The 23882-nt window shown below is 49.4% G+C and overlaps 1 protein-coding gene across 1 annotated transcript in view; it reads right to left on the bottom strand.

Annotated features, from left to right (window-relative positions):
- Window positions 1–23556, bottom strand: part of PTPRJ (protein tyrosine phosphatase receptor type J) — a 141044-nt gene extending 117488 nt beyond the window's left edge. The window contains exon 1 of the mRNA XM_079788601.1: window positions 23090–23556. Within this exon, the coding sequence (XP_079644727.1) occupies window positions 23090–23524 (435 nt within the window). The 5' untranslated portion in view covers window positions 23525–23556. The remainder of the gene's footprint in view (window positions 1–23089) is intronic.
- Window positions 23557–23882: the final 326 nt, after the last annotated feature.

Raw genomic sequence — 23882 nt, 5'->3', positions numbered from 1 at the left:
TGGCCTTGACCTCGGACCCCTGTATGCTGCTGGGCTCCAGGCCTGCTGTCCACGTGAGTGTGGCCCTACACGGCCACCAGATTCATGGTCCTCCTAGTACTGGTACCTATTCCATGTGTTTGAAAGAAATGAAAGTGGCCTGTAGGCAAACATGGGCCCCAATGGAGTTTAATATCACTTGTCACTGACCTTCTGCCTCATGGGCGGGACATCTTGAATGCAACCTTGACATGCGTTCTCAGCAGCCTCTGTGTGCAGGCCCTGAGCTAGGTCACAGGGTTGGGAAGATGGATGGGAGCGCCGAGTGCCCACTCCAGGGGCTCCCTTTGAACGCTCTTCCCCCAAGGCCCCTCCGGATGCATCTCTCCCTGCCCACCTCCCCGTCTGCCCAGGTCCTGTTTGCAGACCAGACCACCCTCCCTAAAGGGAGCACCGCAGAGCAGTTGCCTCTCTCTGGCCCCAGTAGATCATGAGGCCCTTGACTGCGGGGACACTGCATTCCACTCTCATTCCCCTGGCACCCAGCACAGGGCTTGGCACAGGGCGGGCGCTCAGGGGAAACTGTTGAATGAACAGGAACGGCAGTCAACATCTTGGTTGACTAGAGCTTCAGACAAGGCCTCCTAGATGCCAACCTTAAAAACACCGCCTTGGGCTGTGGTTCATTCAATTAGCACCACTTAGAGGGTGTGGATCAAAGCAAGATGATCAGCAAGGTGTTACTAGCACAGCATTCATTAAAAAAAAGGAATCAGAGGAAAACTGGGACAATGGCTGGCCCGGCACTCACCCCAGGAATACCCACTTCAGCACCACCCCATGCCCCCAAGTAGTTTAGACCTAGACTCATGTGACCCCCGAGTCCCCTAAATACACATGAAGGTAACTGCTGGCGCTCAGTCACCCACGGAGCTGCCCCAGCTCTTCCTGACCGCACTTTGCCGTGCTCTCTCCTAAACAGATATTTTTTTTAAAAACTGAAAATCAGTTACCACCCTCCCATGTGAAGGAGAGAATATCATGGGCTCTGCAGTCCTTCAAATCCAAGTTCAAATCCCAGCTTTGCCATTCCCTCCCTGTGTGATCTTAGCAGGGTCACTAGGCTGTGCAACCTCCGACAAGGTCTCTGACCTCTCTGTGCCTCCGTTTCCTCGTCTGCAAAAAGAGAGTAACCATATCCTGACCTGGGAGGGCTCTCGTGAGACTGAAAGTGCTTAGCACAGGCTTGGCTCACAGGAAGCTCCCGGTACCCGTAACAGCGATGACCGTTATGATTACTAACCCCATGTCTGACCATTCTACTGTTCTCCCAGGTAAATGAGTGAAGATTAAATGAGTTGAACTTTGTAAAGCACAAAAGACACTGCTTGAATGGATAGTGGTGACAGGTGAGCAACACTATGAATGGACTTTAATGCCGCTAAATTACACACTTTAAAACTGGTTAAAATGGCACGTTTTATGTTATGCATATTTTAGCTGAACCTAATATGGTAATCATTTCACAATACATGTAAATATATGTGTATCAAACCATCATACTGTAAACGTATACAGTGATGTATATCAATAATTTCTCAATAAAACTGCCTCCTTAACACCAATCATTCACGTGTGGCCATCACATTCCCAGCTGCACCCCTGCTGGGAGAACTAAATGAAAATACTGTGCTTACAAGTAGTATTTTGGAACACTCTGGTAAGCATTCCTTTCCTTTCTCAGGTCACTCCTCCATCGCCAGTCTAGTACGTGGTAAGGCCAGAACAGAAGCCAGGCTGCCTTCTGCTCCAGCCGGGCTCTCGTCTGACGGCAGCACAAGGCCGAAGCCTCACCCAGGTGCAGAACCACCCAGGCCTGGTCGGGGTGGGTCTCTCTTATGAAGAAGCACACACGGCTCCAAGCCACAAAAAGCAGCAAAACTGATCAAGCCTGACAACAGATCAAATGTCTCACAACATATGTGACTCCCGTGCGACAATGAATGCGGAAAGGCAGGCTATGCCTATGTAAATCGCTGCTGTGCCCAGTGGGTCTGGTCCCCAAACAGGCAGTAGTGACCACCACTGCCCTCTGCCCTGCCTGCCTCCTGGAACGATGCTCTCTCTCAACCTGCCCAGCAACCCGTGCTTTTTATTTAAAGGCCCAGCTCAAGTCCCACCTGTTCAGTGCATTCAACAACATTTACAGAGCACCTACTGAGCACCAAGCCCTCGGACATGGTGCCCTTGGGGAACCCAGTCTATTGGGAAGATTTTAAAAAACAACAACAACAAGAGTTACTGCAGCATGTGTAAGGGCCTGGTGGCAGGAACGGGCACACCACGCCGGAGGAACTGAGAGAAACGAGGTTTAGCAAGTGCACGCAGCGTGTGTGTCCAGAACCCAGAGGCACTAGGGCTCCGATAGCCTTGGAGCAGCAGATGACATGGCTGGGTCTGACCATGGAACCACCGTGCCATCACTCACCGGGGACGCCAAGACTGGAAGCACGGAGCCCTGCCCCTGAAGGCCCAGGCAGATTGTCTAATTCTCACAACAACCCAGAGATGAGAAGCCTGAGCTCTACAGGCCCAGTGACTTGCTCATGGGCACGTGGCAATTTTGTGGCAGAGCTCAGCCAGCCTTGGCCTAGGTCTGCTAACGTGCTTTCCAAACACCGCACTCTAGTGCACTCATATATCTATAGGAAATACATGTCTGACTTGGAACGCTGGTTGATTATGTTACCCAGCTGGGTTTACACCTTATGTCATTTTGTAGCCCCCATCTTTAAATGTCCTCCATCACAAACATGTCCCATATCATTAAGCATTGTTTCAAAGCATTTGTGAGGTTTCAGCAGCAATCCCCCACTGCTTAACATTCAGGTAGCTTCCAACCCATGGCTTCTTGTTTTTCTTTTAACCGACCAGCCCACACAAAGTTCATCTCTCTGTGTTCTCATGAGGGGGGAGGGGGGACCTCTGCACCCCTGATACCACCCATTGTGTGGCTTATCTTGGGCGAGGATGAGTAAGACAATGACTTTCAACAGTTGTATCAGCAAGTTTTATTATAGGAGGAACCCTATCCTTTTATCACCCATCCACCTCCCTAACTCAGCCTCCCAGTTTGGTCAACCATAAATTCATTCTGTTACTGAGTTGGTTTCTCTGTTGCCTATAAAGGCAAAAAAATGGGGGTAGCAGGTGGGAGCCATCAGGCAGCCAGCACCTCAAAAGGTCAAAAGCAGCAGAGATGCCAGAAAACAGTAGACAACTTCAACTCCCCACAAGGAATGGACTTCCCCCAGCAGATAGGTCACCAGGCACACATCAGAATTCAACCCCCCAGGAAACCAATTTCATATCCACCAGAAACAGGTCCGAGATAGGTGTGTTCCCAGCGTACTGTGCTCACTACTGGAACTTCAGTGTCTGGAAGAACCAGGCAGCTGGGCTCACACTGTGACTAGATGTGTGGTCTTGGGCAAGTCGCCTCCCTTCTCTGGGCCTCAGTTTTAACACCTGCAAAGTGAACGGTTTGAATGAGATGATCCTTAAGGTCCCTTCCTTCTCTGAATGAGGCCCCTGGGCCTGGCCAATTTCATAAATGAACAGCGACTGTACTTCATGATGCAAATTGATAGTACCGACCCCGACCAACAGCTGCTGCCTGGAGGCAAGAGAGCAGAAACCCACAGGGGAAGGCTGTCACTCTTCATCCCCTATGTCCTCATAGCCAGGACAAAGGAGGACTCCTCAGATGGCTCTGTGATGGGGGTAGAGGAAGGATTCTAAGAAGAAGAAAAAAAATCATCTACCTTGCATCCCATAAGCCTCGCTTCCCGTATGAAGACAAATGTGCTTGTCATGCTTAAAGAAAAAATGAAGTGACTGATTCATAACAACCCAGCAAAACACAGGAGTCAGAACTAGAGCAAGTCACGGCGACGCCAACTCCAAAGGGGCGCTTTCTTGCCTTTATTTTCTGACTGGCAGGGACAAGCTTTTCACAAAACCCAGGCAAGCTGCACGTCCGTGATAAAGGGGACCGTCAGCCCTGACACTCGAACAAAGACACGCCAGATAGGAGAGGCCACCCGAGTGACCCCCGGGACCCAGGAAAGCCTCGCTGGTTTTGAGGGGATGCCTGGCCACAGTGAGGGAGGGATGTGCTGCGGAGGCTGCTGGTGCTGTGCACAGGTCAACACCAGGCTCTTCCCAGAAACAAAGGCTCAGATTCAAACGCGAGGAAAAATCAATAGTCTCTGGATTACAACCTGCCCATCAGCCTCTGGGTCAGAGCTTCCGCAGGGTTCAGAACTCCCCCAATGGGCAGGGATGTCCTCCCAAATCAGCCGGCTACCTCCTCCCCGCCCGACCCCCTGAACCTGCCTGCCTCTGCTGCACGCAGCCCCAGGGCCTCCCCACCCCCCTCTCCCCCGACCCCCACCTCCCAGATCATCAGCTTTGCACAGTCTAGCAGGTTCTGGTCCCCCTCCCTTTTTTCTCTCCTCCCCTCCCTTCTCCCTAACCCACCACCATTCACATCAGCCTTGAGGGGGGCAGGGGGTGGGGAGGAGAGCCCCAGGTTCCAGATGAGAAAGGTGAGGCTCAAAGGAGGCAAGGTGAGTCCAAGATCACAAAGGTCGTGCCAAGAATCCAACCCACCCTCCCAATTCCAAGTCAGTGTTCTTTCTAGGTCACGTCCACACACCAGCTTCTGCCGATGTTGCCTCTGAAGCACAGTCCCTCACCCCACACCCCAGTCACACCTGTGCGCACCCCACTCCGCACAGCCTATTGCGCTCTACACCATCACCACCCAGGGGCCACCGCATTGCCTGGTCTGCGCTGGGCAGGGGACATGCTGGCCAGTTCATAGCTGGACAGAGCTGGGATCTACCATCTTCTAGCTGGGAGGCTGACTTACTCTCCTTGAATCTTAATGTCCTCACTATACAAGGGGAATGATGCAGACCCTGCCTCGCAGGGTCTTTAAAAGAAAGGAAGCACATAAACCTCGCCCTGGAGCAGCCTGGGGAGGACAGAGACACACACAGGCCTCGGCACAACCCACCTGCTCAGGGTCGCCAACACCTCTCACCAGTTCAAAATCCCACCACACTGAGAACACATGTCCACAAAAAAACCGGCACACACGTGGTTCACAGCAGCATTATTCATAATACCCAAACCGTGGAAGCAACCCACATGTCTATCCACTCATGAAGGGAGAAATAAAGCATGGTACGTCCCTGTGACTGAATATTATTTGGCCATTAAAAGGAATGAAGTGTTGAAATGTGTTCTAATAAGGGTGGGCCTTGAAAACATCAGACTAAGTGATATAAGCCAGATTTTAAAAAAAGCACAAATTACATAGAGTAGGCCAATTCTTAGAAACAGAAAGCAAACTAGTAGTTGCCAGGAGCTGGGGGGAGGGGAGAATAGGGAATGACTGCTAATGAGTGTGGGGTTTCTTTTGGGGGTAATGAAGAAATTCTGGAACTAGATAATGATGATGGTTGCACAGCTCTGAATATAAAAACAACTGACTCGTGTACACTTTAAAAGGGTGAATTTTATGGTAAGTGAATTATGTCTCAACTAGAGGCCCGATGCACGGAATTTGTGCAAGAGTAGGCCTTCCTTCCCCCGGCTGCCAGCACCGGCTTCCCTTGCAGCCCCAGCTTCGTCCAGAAGGTTGTCCAGAAGGATGTCAGGAAAGATGTCCGGTCTAATTAGCATATCACGCTTTTATTATTATAGATAAAGCTGTTCTTTTTCAAGTGGCCATCAAAAAACATAACAAAACAATACAATGACTAATATTCACACTCTATAAAGAAAATCCTCCCATGATGCCTCACTCTCTACAAGACAAAGTTTAAATCCTTAAGACATCCGAGACCTTCAAGTCCCCAGGTGAGCTGACACAGACACTCTGAATCTGCCAGCTGTGACCCCCTCACTGTACAGGAATGAGTCTTCCCCACTGTGGACCTGGGCTCCCAACATTCACCCCCAAACAGCAGCCAAGGGTACTGGATTGGCCTCACTTCTCTTCCCAGCTCCTGGCTGTTACCCTGGAGCCTGCGCTGTCTGTGTGACTTGGAAGGGTCTCCAGTCAGCCCATCTTATCTCTCCAGCTAACCCAGAACCTCCGTCCCTGGTTTGGCCTATTTTCCTCTTCTTCTACCCCACCCCTCAGGCCACTGTTGTGTCAATACCAACAGCAGGATCCCCAGAACTTCCTGTATGCTCAATCCTGATTAGCACAATGTTCTTAATCTTGACCTCCACACGCACTGTCAGACTGACTTACAGGTGGGGAAACAAAGGCAGGTGGTGGAGAAGAGGAAGGGAGGGAGGGGGGAAGACCCGACCGAGGCGGTGATGCAAGTGGCCATGCCGGGATTGAAACTCAACTTTCTCTTCCCTCTGTGCTAGCACCTGCTGCCACTTTAAAGATGTAATCACAAAGGTCTAGATAGACAGCAAGTGCTCAGTAATATTTCATTCCACCAATGTCCATCTGATCGTCACGTGACTCGAGGTTAGAGCGAGATATTGGAGAGCAGGCACCCCTAAAATTCACTCTAAAAATTCTCTCTGCCGTCAGGTAATACACAATTAGGCCCAGATGGTTTCTGGATGTACCTAGAATTTTTCTAAGTACCACCAGATAAGCGTAAATTACAGCACAAAACACAGTGACTTGACATTTTCCTGAGCATTAAAAAGAAAAAATTAATGAATGTTTTAACAGATCGCACAAAACAGGTTCTGTATGAGTCACTCACGGTCAAAGGCGGTGTGAGGCGGCCACCACACAACCAAGTGGGCAAATATAAATATCAAATTCAAAATCTGTTTTGAAGAAGTGATAACACCCAGTGGGCGTAATGAAACAGGCAGTCTCCTACATTCCAATGGCGATGTCTAAACAATGCTCCCCTTTAGAAAAGTCACTTGGCCAGTGCTGTCAAAGATTATAAAGATGCCTGGAAATGAATCTGGAAGAAATCATTTCTATTTCACAGAGAAAGCTACCTGTGTGAAAACATTTACTCCTGCTCTACTTAAAAATGTAAAAAATAGACTACTGCTCAAATTACTAAATAAGATAAAGGTTAAGTGAATTACAGTGCACCTACTCCATACAGTATCCTGCAGCTATTAAGAATATGGTTACACAAACTGAACTACCAAGTAAAACGGAGACAGACTCATAGATAGAGAGCAGGCAGATAGCTCGGGGCAGGGACTGAGAAAAAATGAAAAGAAAAAAAAAGAGAGAGAGAGAACTCATGAGCATGGACAACAGTGTGGTGATTGCAGGGGTGGAGGAGGATGGGTGGAGGTGGAAGAAAGCATAGAGGGGATAAATAGTAATGGAAAAAAATAAAATAAAATAAAAACTTTTGACAAAAAAAAAAAAAGCTCAAGATATAATTAATTAAATTTTTTAAAAAGAATATGGTTTTGTATATGTCATCCATATATCACCGTGGAAGAAAGTTTTCTTCATTTAGCCTTTTGTCATGAAAGGCTCAAAAGCTCACTGTCCCTGCTCTGTGATCACAATTGTTCCCAATAAGAAGCCACCTGGAAAAAAATCATAGCTGTAAGTACTTTAAAATTATAATAGTTCTGTGACGGGGCGGGGCCAGGGGGGGTCTTTCTCTAGTTTTTACATTTCTTTTAATGTTGTTATACCACTCTGATATATTTAGGTACTTAGGAAAAAATAAATTTTAAAAAAAAAAACCTCATGTTGAAGCCTGCTCAGTCTCACACCAACACTGAAACCCACCCCAAAATAAACCAGCCATTTGAAACGTGGCTTTGGCTGTTCATGCTTCCATTTATCAAAACAGGGCAAATCCCTCCCAGAAATGCCTCAGCGAGGTACCACCCAACACAGACCCATCACAGTCCCAAATCCCCGTCTCCAATGATCGCAACCAAGAAAAGTGCCCAGGTAACCGGGCTGGAAAAGGAAGGATTGATGAGTTGAAGTGACAGGACTGACGATTATTGTTTTGATTTTTTTTTATTGGTCAGAGTCACGATGCCTAGCACAAAGTAGATGCTCATGAAACATTTGAGGCAGAAGTTGTTTTTTCAAATGGGGACATGCCCTCATTCGCTCACACTCCCTCCCGGCCTGCAAGTTACTCTCCCTGAGGTCCTGTCAGCAGAAGCTGTGTGTGGAAAAGAGCCCTGCCAGCAGGAAATTGGTACTTTTGTCACCAACTTGAGAACAAAACAGTAAGAAAACTTAAATGTCACTGTGAGAGTAAAGGTCAAAGGGGGAGGAGGAACTAACTTGCACTGAGTGTCTCTACACCTGTTCTAGGGTCCCTGGGCATGCTTTCATAAATTCCTAACACCCTGACTCTAGAACCACGCTGCCAGAGCTTGAACCCTGTTTCCTCCTTTGACTGGCTGTGTGACCTCGGGCTGGTTGCTTAACCTCTCTGTATCTTGTTTTCCTCTCCTGTAAATTGACGACACAGAGAACTGCCCCATTAAGTGGTCGTGAGGATTCACTCAGTCAAAACACATAAAGTCAGCACAGAGCCTGGCACACAGAAAGCATTCAATGGCAGCTAATCATTAGCATGCTGATTCCATTTTGCAGAGAAGAAAGCCTGGGCCTCAGAGAGGTTCAATAATTTCCCAAGACCACACAGCTAAAAAGAGCAGTGCTAGGATTCAAACTCAAGTCCAAACGACTTCCAAATCTGTGCTTGTTTTACTGCAGCAAGCTAAACCCCACCCCAAGGATTCAAGGACTCCTGTGCTCCCCCAAAACATATCCATACACACACACACACACACACACACACACACACACACACACACATTTAGGGCTGCGGTGGCAAACGGTAAAAATATTATGAGATAACTGGAAATAACATGGGACTGAGAGGCAGTAAACTAGGACTCTAATTGATTATAACTTGGGAATTATCACAGCTCCATGTCATGGTTCTTCTTTCCACTCGTCCATTCAACAAACACCTTTTTTGAGGCTGGCTCTGTCCTAGGCACGAGGGATGGAGCAGAGAAGCAGACAGGCAGGACCCCTACCTCCTGCCGTTACTACTCCAGGGGGCGGGGAAACAAACAGTCAACTAATAAGATAGTTCCGAGTGGTGATAAGGGTGGAGGAAATGAAGCCGGATAATGGGATAAGTGTCTTGTCTGGGCAAGAACAAATTAAGGCCTGAGAAGAAGCCAGGAGGATCTGGGGGAGAACCGGCAAGGAGAGCCCCCAAGGGAGAGCGGGTGGGGCCAGTGTCCACCATAACAAAGCCAGTGTGACGAGAGTCCCTAAAAGAGGCGAAAGGGTTAAGTTAGAGGGGAGGGGCCTGATGATCTGAACTGAGGTTCCCTCCCCTTATAGGCCACCATCTGGGTTTATCTACCTGCAACATGAAGGCACAGAGGGCCTTATTTTATTTTATTTTATTTTATTTTTTATTAATCTTTACCTGAGGGGTTTTTTTTTCCATTGATTTTTTTTAAGAGAGTACAAGGGAGTAAGGGAAAAGAGAGAGAGAGAGAGAGAGAGAGAGAGAGAGAGAGAGAGAGAGAGAGAGAGAGAGAGAGAGGTGAGAGAGACACATCAATTGGTTGCCTCCCACATGCGCCCCAATCTGGGCGGGGGATCAAACCTGCAACCCAGGTAACATGCCCTTGACCGAGAATCAAACCCGCACCCCTTTGTCAGTCCACAGGCCAACGCTCTAACCACTGAGAACACAGGCCAGGGCACAGGGCGCTTTAAGCAGTGGAATAATACATCTTTGTGGGACAAGAAGTCTCAGCATGGACGTAAAAGCACCTGGCACAGGACAGTCACTTCATAAAGGGTTTTCTCCTGGTTTCCCTTCTCCTGGTGCCACTACCTCCACACAACCCTGGACAACCGTGCCCTTCAAAAAAAAAAAAAGATTTTGCCTCAGTGGTTCTCAACTCTGGCTGCACATTAACCTCACAGGAGGAGTTTGAAAAAATTACAATAAAACCACAGTGCCGGCACTGGTGCATGCCGCTGGCCAGGAGTGGGGGCCTCCAGTGTTTTCTAGAAGCTCTCCAGGCAGCCGTGCTTGAGAAGAGCCCACCTTAAGGGGTTCTGAGGACTTTCTTCCCCTCAGCGGTGTCAGTACTGGGAGAGGGGCCCAAAGACAGAACATGCTCCCTTTTGAGACAGCGGGTTCCTCCTCACTGAAGACAGTCGAGCAAAACCCACTTTCTCACGGACGAAACTAAAGAATTGGACACTCTTAAAAGACCCCTTTCCAAAAAGATGTTTATGGTTTTATGACTTGCTGAGTGACCCTCCAGTGAGCCAAGCCATAGGCCTTTGTGCCACCAGCTGTAACCCAAAAGAGCAAGTAAACGGCAAGTGTGCCAACCTTTGCCTTTCTTATGTCCATGGCAGACATCATTAATTGATCCCAGTGCTCTCTCCTGCTAGCAAGGCCATCCCAAGTGGTCTAAGGACCCCTTCTATACAGGGCCCGTGCAGCCACTACCAATCACTCCAAGATAGACACAATCTGGAACCCACTGCTCTTCCCCGGCCTAATATCCCTAGGTCCTTTCCCACTCTGACATTCTCTTAGGCAATGATCCCTTTTATCTTCTCGCTAGCAATGATTAACCACCAAGGCGCATGACATTGAGCTCTGCTGGTTCCAGACAGTGAGATCACACATTCCATCCCTGAGGGCAGATTTTTGCTTTATATCCGGAATCTCAGGCTTTTTGTCCTCCCAGGTGACATCTCCCCGTACCCCAAGCATTACTGGACAGGGCTAGGGTGGGTTCGATGACTAGCTCAGAGAGTCCTATTCCTGGAAAAGCTCATCAAAGCAAGAGCCCGGTGCCATCACTGACAGTTGAAACAATAATACGGACAGCAGCTGGCATTAGGAAGCACTTTCCATATGCCAGGCACCATGCCGGGCTTCCCCTACATCTCCTCAATGACTCTCGACCATGATCTTCTGACGTGTTTATTTATCCCCATTTGGCACATGAGAAAATTCAGGTTTGAAAGCTACAAAGTTGCTGTGGGTCACAAAGCAGTAGAAGCGAGGTCACGGAGGAGCCACAGCCCTGGCTCTGGCCGAGTCCCTTCACCACTCTGTGCCTCTTCCCTAACAAGAGCCCAGCACAGCAATGTGTGACAGCCCAGCAAACGTCCCAGGATAGCTGGCTAGAACTTGGGCAAAAGAATAGACAACAGTCCTAGCCATTTTTTGCTCAGTGGATAGAGCATCGTCCTGTGGACTGAAGGGTCCCGGGTTCGATTTCGGTAAAAGGCACATGCCCGGGTTGCAGGCTCGATCCCCAGTAGGGGGCATGCAGGAGGTAGCGGATCAATGATTCTCTTTGATGTTTCTATCTCTCTTCCCCTCTCCCTTCCTCTCTGAAATCAATAAAAAAAAATTTTTTTAATCTTGAGCTCTTTTTTATTATTTAAATTTCGTTATTGATTAGGTGTCACATAAAAAATATATTTTAAACAGAAAATAGACAACAGTATGTCCTGGCCAGGTCTGACCCACTCTGAGCTGGGAGTCCTTTTCTGGCTTCACAAAGGGGTGTATTCCTGAAAAGTCCTGTCAACAGGGAGCTCTCAGGAAGCCACCGCTCCTGCTCCTGGTGGGCAGCAGCATCCTTTTAGGGGGGTCCTGGGGTTCCTCTCCTGCCTCATTCCTGCTGGTCTCCCCACCCCTGGCTCTGAAGGCATTATCTCTAGGTTTCTGCCACGGAGCCTCTCGACTCTCTAAAAGCTGAAAACGCTCCAGGGAGCCGGTGGGAGGGGGAACTTGGCAGTGAGTCTCTTTGTAATGGGATCTCCCTCTGCCTGGTCTATCCCTTGTGTGGAACTTGGCACATGTGGCCTCAAGGCTCCTAATGAACACGGAGCCTTCCCTCAACTTCACATCCCCAGCAGCAGAGCTTAGCACCACACATATCACATTAACACCGGCTTCCTTTCCCACCCGGGCCGGCCGGGGAAACTGGCAGCTCTTCCACTCCGTGGAGGAGGAACCCCAGGCTGAGAGCGCAGGGAGGATGTGGCCCAGGAGTCCACTGGGTGCAGAGACTCCCGGCTCAGAGCTCGCTCGGCACAGCATCCCTAACAAGTGCTCCCTGAACAAGCAGGGGGTTGGATGTGAGTCCTCTTTGAGACCTAGCCACCTAGATACTTGTCACCTCTGTCAACGCTCTTGTTGAGACCTCCAGCCTCGCTGCGAGGAAGTCAATTACACGATCACATGGAAAGGGAAGGACAGCAAGCAGTCCCACACAAAGACACCAGAGCACAGGCATCTAGACTGTTAACTTCAAAACAGGAGATGCCTAACCGGATGGTTCTCAACCAGGCTGCTTTCCCTCGGGGCACATGTGGCAATATCTGGAGACATTCTCGGTTGTCACAAGTAAGGGGTGAGGGGTGCCTCTGACACGTAGCAAGCAAAGGCCAGGGAGGCCGCTTAACTCCCGACAGTGCACAGGGCAGCCCTCAAACACAACCAATTATCAGGCCCCAGTGTCAGTCGTGCTGAGGTTGAGAAAGCCTGGTCTAAAGGAAGAGAAACTGTCCCACCTGCCCCAACCACACTGTCAGGCAGCTGCAAAGCCAAAATGCCAGACCCCGGGGGAGAGCAGAGGCTGAGGGTTCTGTGGGTGACGCTGTGATGGGAGAGAGGCCACGGGTCCGAGTCTTACCCCACACCCAACGCGTTGTTTCTTTTCTTTATAATGTTTACTGATGTTTAATATGTGCTGAATAGTTCTTTGTGATCCATACGACTTTATGTACTTCCTCTAAGAACCTTAGAACTGAGTCACATGATCACATGATCACCCTATCTCATCGATGAGAAAACAGAGGCACAGAGAGGTTTAACAACATGGTCAAGGTCATACAAGGAATTCCTGCCCAGGAATCTGGCTCCAGGGCCCGAGCTTTTCACCACTGCATTCAACTGCCTCTCTGGCCCCAGGAACAAGCCCAAAATGAGACAGTCAATGAAGGTGACTTCATGTCTGATGTCCACTCTCATAGGGGCAGACTCCCAGTAGCCAGATACAATGAAGCCAACTTGGAGGTTATTGTTGATTTTAGAGAAGCCCGGGTCCGGGCTATGAAAATGATTTCACATCAGGTCTGAACTAGAATGAGAATATGGGATCAGAGAATAAAGGGAAAGGTGGTCTCGGGTAGAGTGGTTTGCAGGATGAGATGAACTCGAGGAACAGGGGCAGGCATGAGGTCACATGATGGGCATGTGGTGATGAGGCCAAGCTCCACGTAGCAGGGTCAGGACAGCGATTTAAGAGATGAGCGAGGCTGGACAGTGCTAGATCTCAAAGCTGTGATTAGTGCTTGTTTAGTAATTCCTGCCTGAAGTAAGGGCTGGAGGATTGGGATGGCCTCACCAGCAAAGGCCAGGGAGGGAGAAAGGCAAGCAGGGCTATTATTCTCCTTCAGAGAAGGTTGGCTTGGGCACTGTGCCCTCTGTCGAGATCTCCTGTTCTAGCTTAATTAGCATTATTCTCTTTTAGAGAGAGCTATGATTCAAAGTGAGTATAGGACAACAAATTCAGATATCCTTCTACCAAAGCTCCCACCTCTACGTCCCCTAGTTTCTCTTCACACAATAGGATTTGGTGGCCACTTCAGACAACAATACCCCTTCCTAAGGGACCTCTCCAGAAGTTGTTCCTTCCTGCACCAGCGGCTGCATAATGGTTTTCAGCTATAGGGGGCAGTGATGACGCATAGGTGGGACTTTATACTGGTTTCCATTGTCTCTACAAACAGAGCCCACCTCCACCCCCAACCCTGCACCTCCCACCACTCCATTCCCTATAAATAGTAGGCCCTAGCCCAAGCATGTCAAACTTGCAGCCGGCCGGCGGGCATGCCTTGTTTACGATCCGTCGGCTGCGAGTTTGACATGCTTGCGTTTGGCTCAGTGGATAGAGCTTCAGCCTGCGGGCTGAAGAGTCCTGGGTTCAATTCCAGTCAAGGGCACATACCTCAGTTGCAGGCTCCTCCCCGGCCCTGGTTGGGGCACCTGCAGGAGGCAACCAACCAATGTGTTTCTCTGTCTTTCCCTCTCTCTTCCACTCTCTCTAAAAATCAATGGAAAAATACCCTCGGTTGAGGATTTAAAAAAAAAAAAGTGTAGTTGCCAGGGTTTTTTTTGGCAATGACTGACCCATGATAAGAAATTTATGTCATATGGAATTCAGTACACCACACACACACACACACGTGTACAGAATTGAAACAAGTTTCATGACACAATACTTACCCCTCCTACTTGCAGTAAACTCTGCCATTTTCTATTCTATCACTTCTTACTGCTGATCACCACTCATTAAACTGATTTTTATGACCTACGGTTTCAAATACATTGCTCTACAGCATGCAAATCTGTGATCTGGTTTTCCAAACTTCTTTAAAAGCACATTTTCTGAAACATATTGGGTGGAACTATGCACCATAGTCTAAGTACCAAAAACAGTAATTTCATATGGTTCAAACTAATGATTATGTATGAATCCAACTAGAGGACTCAACTGCCCAATTTGTCGCTTACATGCTAATTCCACATTTGAGCAATGTTCAAAACTGGGCTACCCTACGAAGGTACATTATTATTGTGCAAAATACAGATGACACCTGAATTGGACAAGTCACTTAAAGCCAGTCTGAGCCACACCTTCAGGAGGCATAATAATGACAACCTCACAGGGATGCTGTGAGGATGGAATTAATGCATACATTTGAAGGCCTATAAACTATAAGGTAAAAATAATTTTTTAAGATTTCTTGAAGTAGTAAATTATGCCAGTCTCTCAGTAAAATAAGATAATGAAACAACAGCCAACATCTTCGGAAGGTTTGTTTTCACGGTAAGATCTTGTTATGCAGATTGATTGAATCCTCAAGGACCCTATGAGGTAGGTATTCTTGTTGTCCCCATTTTCCAGATGCGAACAAACGAGGCTCCAAGCATTAGAAGAGCTGGCCCAAGGTCACACCGCTAGCAAGTAGCCTCCAACGCCCGTGCACCCAGCACTGGGCTGCGATGTCCCTCTGTACCTGCAACCACCGCGCAGGAGCAGGTCCCAGGGGTCCACCCATGTGGTCCACTCTCAGTAAGGAAGGAAGAACCCCCAGGACACAAGGACAGGAAAATGAGGTGGCCCCTGAGCCAGCAGCAGGAAATGTAAGATCACCTTGCTGCCATGGAAACGGGTGGCCGTCAGCACAGACTCCCTGGGCCTCCCATCTCCCTCCCATCTCCCGCAATTAGAACCAAGGTTTGTGTCTCTAAACTTGCAGTTGTTGGCATAAATACTCCTCTTAGCCCTACACAAAATGTACCCAGAGACTCCTAGGAGGTGGCCACAGCCAAGCTGGTCAGGTCGCAAGATAAAGAAAAGGGCTTAAGCCAATGCAAGAAGGACCCTGTTTTTGTTTTGTAAAGGACGTGGTCAGTATCCCTATGTTCCTTTGGGGCTAGAACCACAATAGCCACTCCAGTCATATCTCGTGGCCATTTATTAATTCAATTCTATTTACTTGTCAAATGAGAAATAACTTAAATTGTGCTATCGGGAAGCCTATATTGCTCCCCATTACATTATTTTAATACATACTTACAGGTGTATGTATGTACACAATCCACTGTGGATTTAATCTCTTTGTAGCATAATTTTAACAACTCATAAGTATGGCCTATTGCCCTAACTTTAAAATGTAACTTGAGTAAATGGGAGTATTTGTAAATTGTTCATATACTTCTATATCCATTTACAAGGATCTTTAACATAATGTGATCTTACTTACCTAACTGTCCTGTGTGAAAGGAAATCCTTTTTTTTTTTGAATCCTCACCTGAGGACATACTTAGTGATTTTAGAAAGAGGGGAAGGGAGGGAAGGAAGGAAAAAGGGAAGGAGGGAAACCGGAAGGGAGGGAGAGAGAAACATGGATTGGTTTCCTTCCTGTAGGTGCCCTGACGGGAAATTGAACCCACAACCTTTCAGTGTGTGGGACAATGTTCCAACCAACTGAGCCACACTGGCTAGGTCAGCACATACTATTATCATTGGCACCTTAGAGATGTGAACAGTAAGGATCAGAAAAGTTAAGGCACCAGTCCAAGATCACACAGCTAGTTAGGTGGAAGAGCCAGGATTTCAACCAGGCTGCTTGGCTCCAAGTTCTATACTCACTTCACCATCCAGGGATCTGTGTTCCTAAGAAACAAGGACTGTATCTAAAATAGCTGGAAATATATATATTTGTACAACAAAGGAAGTCAAAACACTAACTTCCTTAATTCCAAAGATCTTGTGCAAATTGATAACAAAAGGTAATCTTATTTTTTATTTTTTTATTTTTTAGAGAACAGGAGTTAATTTTAAAAGGGGGGGGGGGGCGAGGAAGATATGCAAATAGCCCAAAATGAAGGGGAGAAGTGCACAACTCGAAATTATAAATATAATTTTTTTAAAAAAGAAAAAAATTATAAATAAAAGTTAACAGAAGACAATTTTTCACCTCAAAATTTAACAATCGTCAATTCACCTCATGGTATGGAGAAACACTGTCCAAACCTATGGGGGCAGGTACAAACTGAGACAATATTTCTGGAGGACAAGTTCACAACAGTATCAAATTTTTAAATTCATATACCCTCTAATCCAGCAACCCTAAAATTAAAAACTTACCCTATGAGTATCCTCGTGAAGGTTATATGAAAGATGCACCAAAGACATTCCCTGAAGTATGAAGTGTAAGGGGAGGGGGGAGAGACTAAAAATAACTAAAGTGTCCACTGACAGAGGACGGTCAACTACATTATGGTTCATTCACACCACAATATTAGGCAGTCATTTTTTAAAATGAGTTAAAGCTATTGGTACAAATATGAAATCATCCCTAAGATAACTAAGTAAATTAAAAGCCTAAGGATGTTTTTAGAAAGATGAACATAGATTCTTGTCTACATTACATAGAAACATTTTTTTTTTTTTCTCCCTAGAAGGAAAGCAAGGATCCCAATGGGGTTATCTTTAAAGAGGATGAGAACTTTTCTGTTACACAGTTTTAGATTGCACGGTTTTTAACCTGGGCTCCATGTGCTATTTTAAAGTTTTTATGCCCCTGGCTGGATAACTCAGTTGGTGAGAGCATTGTCCCGATACACCAAGGTTTCAGGTTTGATCCCTGGTCAGGGCACATACAAGAAGCAATTCATTAACGCATAAATAAGTGGAACAACAAATTAATGTCTCTCTCTTTCCCTTCCTCTCTCTCTAAAATCAATAAATACAATTATTTTTTTAAAGCTTCTATGAAACCCCTGAAATTGCATACAAAATTATAAATTTTCATTTCTTTGGGGGAGAGAATTCTTCCCCTTGTACACACTCTAAGGGTCTCATCCCTCCCCAGAAAGAGTAAGAATCACTGTGTTATGGACTCCAAATTGGTGCTAAGTTTTCACTCATTCACTTACTCAGAAGCCATGAAACAACCATGGGCCGGGACCCGGCCCCAGCACCCAGAAAAACACCACCCCATGCCTGCCCCGCAGAAGGAGATAGTTTGTGGCATAAAAACGACATTGTCTGCTCAAGCCTCAGAAATGGCAGCCGGGCACAGCTTCCCTCAAACAGGAAGAAGGAAAAGTGGAACTGAAAATTATTTGCATGTTTAAAATTAGACCTTCTGTGGGAGCTGACACTAGCTTGCTTTCAAAATGCCCCCCATCTGCTGCCTCCCTGCCACCCCTCACCCAGGCATTTACATGCCATGGAAATTCTGAGACAATGGGAAGACTGCAGCTTCACTAATAAGGAAGCAATAACAAATTGCCTACAGCTCCCGTCCTCTGAGGGGTCCCCAGAAACGCCAATGGGAAGCCGGCCATGCGAGGCCGGGACAAAAATTGCTATGCACGCCCCTTGTCTGAGGTAGCCGCCGCGCCAGGGGTCTCCACAGAGACTCACCACTCCTCTGACAACAAGGACATCACACGCACGGCCTAGCTCACAAGTGTGGCCCGTTAGCTGGGGGAACGGGAGGAACGTCTCAGCTCAGCCCCACGGCCTGCAAGGCGGGCTGCTTTTCTTGCTCAGCACACGGCCTCCACTCGGTGCCTATATTTTCCAGACTTCAGCAATGTATCACCTGTACAGTCTGCCAGAACCACACCATCCTTATATAATTATTCCATAATATTTTTCCGTAGCTCACCTTTTTATTCTCTTTGTTTTTTTTAATATATTTTATTGATTTTTACAGAGAGGAAGGGAGAGGGATAGAGAGTTAGAAACATCGATGAGAGAGAAACATCGATCAGCTGCCTCCTGCACACGCCCTACTGGGGATGTGCCCGCAACCAAGGTACATGCCCTTGACAGGAATCGAACCTGGGACCCTTGAGTCCGCAGGCCGACGCTCTATCCACTGAGCCAAACCGGTTAGGGCCTTTTTATTCTCTTTAAATAAACGTATTTGCGATGACGCTCTAGATAGCCTCACTCTACCTATAAAATCATGGGCTCGATAGGCAACTTACAATTTTTTATACTAATACTCCCCCCCAAAAAAAAAAAAAATAATTCTTAACATTTAAAAGAATGTTTTTGGGACTGAGCTAAGTTGATCTTGCACAGCCCCCCAGGGAACACGCTGTGGAAATGCTTGGTGAGTATTTCTTCTATAAACTAATGATCTGAAGCCCCACTTCTTCTCCCCCAAATAACAGCAGCAGCCACAACTAGCAACTGAATGGTGCCTGAGATTTTACATAGCAGTTCCTCTTCTATCTTCTTTGATCCTCTCAACCGCCCAGGGGAGCAGGAAGTGTTAGTCCCGTTTTCCAGATAAGGAAACGAGGAGTCACAGAGGTTAAGTGACTTGCCCAAGTTTATGCAGCTACTAAGTGGCAGAGCACAGACTTGAACCCAGGTATTCCCATGCCAGACCCCATTCAGTCTCCACTCGCCTCAAAGACTCAGGCTCCCAAAGAACCATGAGCAAGAAAGAGGGTCCCTGGGTTGTCGGTGTTACAAATGGAGCAGATGCTCCAGGGTTTAGGATGCAGAAAACCCAAAATGACTCCCAGCCCCTTCAGGGTCCAGGCCCCACAAGCCTGCTCTTCACCACGGAAGTCTCCTCTCTTGGTGGCATGCTCTCGGTTTAAGACCTTCTCCCAGCACGGGACAGTAACCTGGGGCCATGGTGACATGGGGCTGGGCTCTGACACCTATTACTTATGAGTCTTTGGTAACTTCTGAACCTGTTTTCTCAAATAAAATGGGAACCTGACAACACCCAACTCTTACTATTTCTGAAATGACCAAATGAGGTAATGCATTAAAGCCCTTAGCACAGTGCCTGCCACGTGTAATGGTACCTATTAATTACAATATCACCAACAGCATTATGTTAGAAGGGAAACGCACAGAAAATTGCCTCTTACACTGCACTCAAAATAATTCCCTTGGCGGAGCAGTGAATGAACTAAGAAGTAATTGCTGATGATGTGCTGGCTAAACCCAGGCCTACAGTCACTCAGCAACTCTGCCGAGGCCTCAACCCCAAGCAAAAATTACTTTTAGGAGCTAAATAACCTCTTTGCTGACCAAAATTGCTCACTCGGGAGCCAGGATTCATTCTCCCTGCCTAGGAAGGCTTGGGCATTCCACAGTTCTCTTTATCATGGGGCTGAACTTGAAGTCAGCTCAAAGTCAAACTCTAACCATAAACCAATTTGCTCTGTTTTCTTAAACTGTCTGCAAAGAGAACATAACCATTTGGTTTTTCCGTTGCTGTTCTGAAGCAAAACAGAAATATTTAAAGTCACCCATATGAGAATTTAACAAGCAATATCAAGAGGAGTCAAAATATTGTTCATGCTGTAGATGAAGCAGGTAGGTAAGCAGGCTCAAGGATTAGCTAGAACAGATAATAAATACAGTTATTATTCCCTAGTAATCAAGAAAGCAAAGAAAAAGCAAACCCACAACACTATATAAACCAACAAAACAGCTGTCAGTCACCAGCTTTTTTTTTTTTTTTTCAAAGCAGCCCACTATCAAGCTGATCTTATAAAGAATCTGTCAGGACCACATTTCTGAAGAGGAGGAGGCGGGGGGGGCGGGAGGGGGAGTCGCTTTGTCACACTGCCTATAACATACACATAAACCAAAATTAGTGTGCAAAAATGCTGGGAGAATGGGTGGAGTCAGACACTGCGACCAGCAAAGTCCTCATGCTGGTATCATCTCCGACCGTCCTTCCTGTCTAGGAGAAGGGGAATGAGACACCAGGGTCAAAAATTGCTTTCCCAGACCTACTAAGCACTGAGGCCTCCAGCATCTCAGCCTTCCAGCTTGCACATCCGTCCTCCTTCGTGTCCCAATAGAGCTGCGTCTTTTCCATGACTTGTCCATTTTCTTAACCTGCCAGAGTCGATTCCATTCTAACACACACACACACACACACACACACACACACACACACACACACTATCCAAACCACACGAAATCAATCCAGTATTAGGGAGGTAGTTAGATACCTTCACCCACACTTCCTAAATGCACAAGCTTCAGAAATCTCAACTATGCCTTCCAACGTCAAACATGATTTGATGTTGAACAATTCAGTTTACATTCACAGGTTCAGGAATATGCACAACGAGGAAGGATGGTACATATAGTTAAAAGAAAGAGCAAAGTGAAAATACGGCGCGTGCACGCACTCAAAGCATCATGAAAATACGAGGCACAGGCAGGCAACACAGGTTTCAGTCTCAATATCTCTGCAGTCTTGCCAGGTGACCTCAGCCTGATCACTGTCTTCTCTGGGCCTCAATATCCTCATCTAAAAGAAATAAGGGGTTGCCCTGGCCGGGTGTCTCAGTTGGTTGGAGCGTCATCCCGTACACCAAAAAGCTTGTGGGTTTGAATCCCAGTCAGGGTACATACCTAGGTTGTAGGTTTGATCTTTGTTTGGGGAGAGTATGGGAGGTAGCCAATCGATGTTTCTCTCACATCAATGACTCTCTCTCTCTCTCTCTCTCTCTCTCTCTATCTCTCTCTCTCTCTTTCCCCCTTCCTATCTCTCTAGGATTAAAAAAATAAAATACGGGGTTTGAGCTACCTTGAAAGTCGGGTTCAGCTCAAAAATGCACTGATTCCCTGAAATACCCAATTTCAAAATGAACTGCCAAATGTGGATTTTGGAGATGCTTTTTCAAAGAGCCTTTTAGACTTCCTATTTTATAACATATCCAAAAATGAGAAACAGAGTCCTCTTGCGTTTCTACAGAACAAATTCGAGCAGAAGGAACTATATGAATAGGGGACAAGTGTGGAGTGGCAGGCAACATGCTACTGAAATACAAGGAAGGATTGGGCAAGAAATAAATTTACCCAAGAAATGTTGTTGCTGGTTCAAAGCATAGCTAACAGCCACCACAACTGAAGCAAAAATATTAATAATACAATATGCATGTACCAAATTAAACTAAAATAAATGAAAATCGAGTATTTCTTTAGTATAAACTTTGGCGCATGAGATGTTCATTTATGAGGCCCTTTTTTTTTTTTAATCTCATAGATTGCTCTCCACAAGCTTCCTTACAGGAACAGGGAGATTGATCACACACTCTCCCTTCGTGATAATCCCATCTGGACACGGTTTGATGTCCTCAAAGCTCTTTCAGACATTGGCCAGGGAAAGCCCCAAACAATCCCTTGGGCAGGTGGTGGTACCCCCATCCCACAATGCTGTTAGCTGAGGATGCAGGGGACTGGAGGAGATGGAGATCAAGCCCAGCCATGAAGCCTGGCCCTGGCGCTCCTTCTAACACCTGATCCATGTTCCCTGCAGGAGGCCCCACTGCCTCCCAGGCCTCGGGAGAGCCTGTTCAGGGCCTGCTGGGGACAACTGAGAGTGGACATCAGCACCCAGAGCTCCGTCTCCGCCGGCCTGCTGGGCTGCGCTACTCCCCAAGGCGGATGCTTCTGCCCTCAGACAATCCTGTGTTTGTGCGGGAGAAGTTTTCCCTGAACCCAGGTCCCATCCCAAGTCAATCACTCACTTCCCAGGTTTCACACATCAGCCCCTTGGAGCTCCTGTCTGTATAAAACAAGCAGGATTTTCATGAGCAAAATGCGCAGGAGGGTAGCACCAGTGCCCTTTCCACTGCGGCTCCTCGAAGGCTGTGCGGAGCCGGGCCGAGCCGGGCCGGGGCCGGGGCTGGGCGCCCTGCTCTTTCACTTCTCCCCGCATTTCCCTCTGCGAGGGGGGCGTCTCCAGCTGCCCGCCGCCCGGGTGGAAACACCACCCAGGGGAAGCGGAGCTTTCCGATCGCTCACCGCAAGGCCGGGCGCAGCACGAGCTGCAGAGCGAAGCTGGACAGTGGGGGGAGAGCCGGTGCCCGCCGGGCACGAAGGAAGCCCCCAGGGGAGCAAGCGGCTTCCCCGAGAAGAGGGCTGTCCGCGGGAGGGACCCCCGCGTGCGGCCCCCTGGCCCCAGGGTGGGAACGGTCCCAGGAAGCGGTGCCCTCGACCCGGAGGCCCCGCGCCTCGTCCCCGGCCCGCCGGCCTGGCCCGCTCTGGCCCCCGCCTGCCGCCGCTGCCCTTCGGCCCGGCCCCTCGGGCCCTGCAGGCCGGGTCGGCCCGCTCCGCGCCCGGCGCCCTCGGCACACACGCCCCCTCCAGCCGCCTCGGGCGGGACCAGCTCCGGGAAGGGCGGGCCAGAGACGGCCTGGAGCCCGCGGGGGCGTCCTCGGGGAGGCTCCGCGCACCCCGGGACCTGGAGCCCGCCGCCCGCCCTCTGGTGCCAGGCAGCCGGGTAACGGGCTCGGTGGCCGGCAAGGCCGGCGGGTGCCCGCGAGCCCTTCAGGCGGGGGGCTCCAGGACTCGGGCCCTCGAACCCCCAACCCCGCAGGCGGGCACCGCAGGCAGGTGCCGGGGATGCCAGTCCTGCCCCTCCCGCCCTCCCTCCACCGCCCGGGCCCCGGCCGCTCACCTGGCCCAGGCGACACAGCAGCAGCAGCGGCGGCAGCGCCCAGCGCAGCCCGGGCGAGCGCCGAGGGGGCCGCGCCTCCCGCGCCGCCGGCTTCATGCCCCGCGCGCCCTGGAACGTGCCCGGGCCGCGCGAGTCGGGCCCCGCCGTGCGCCCGAGCCGGGGCGCTCCGATCGCCGCTTCCAGCCACCGCCTCCGCCTCCGCCTCCTCCAGCCGGTCCGCCTAGTCCCCGCTCCGCCCGCCCCGGGCTTCCCCCGGGACATGGCAGCGGCCGCAGCCACAAGGCTGGGCCCGACGAGGCGGTCACGGGAGGGACGCGTCCCTGGGCGCGCAGGAGATCCGCGGGGCGGAGCGAGCGGCGCCCACCCCCCGTGCGCGGCGACGGGACCCCGGCTCCCGCGGCTCCGGCGGCTCCCGCTGCCTCCTCTGCGCGTCATGCGGCTTGGGCTGCAGGGAGCCGCGGCAAGCGCTCCCGCCCTCCGCTCCCCTCCCCCTCTGAATATTCATCGCTTCCTCCCGCCCGCCCGCCCGCCCGCCCGGCGCGGCCGAGCCCCGCGGCCCCTCGCCGCCCTCCGCGGCCGCCCCCGCCCCCGCCCAGCCGGTCGGGTGGTGGGGAGGGGGCAGCAGCGCGCCCCGCGCACGCCCCGGCGGCTCCCCTCCCGTGGGCAGAGGAAGCGCCCCCGCCTCGCCGCCTGGCCCTCCCACATTCCTGGGACCGGGACCGGGAGGTGGCTCCGCTGCTCGCGCCGCGAGCCCGCACTCAGCCTCGGTCCTGCTCTGAGGCCCCGGGCCTGG

The sequence above is a fragment of the Cnephaeus nilssonii genome, assembly GCF_951640355.1.
Source record: "Cnephaeus nilssonii genome assembly, chromosome: 13".
NCBI lineage: Eukaryota > Metazoa > Chordata > Mammalia > Chiroptera > Vespertilionidae > Cnephaeus > Cnephaeus nilssonii.
This window is presented reverse-complemented; position numbering and strand designations above follow the sequence as displayed.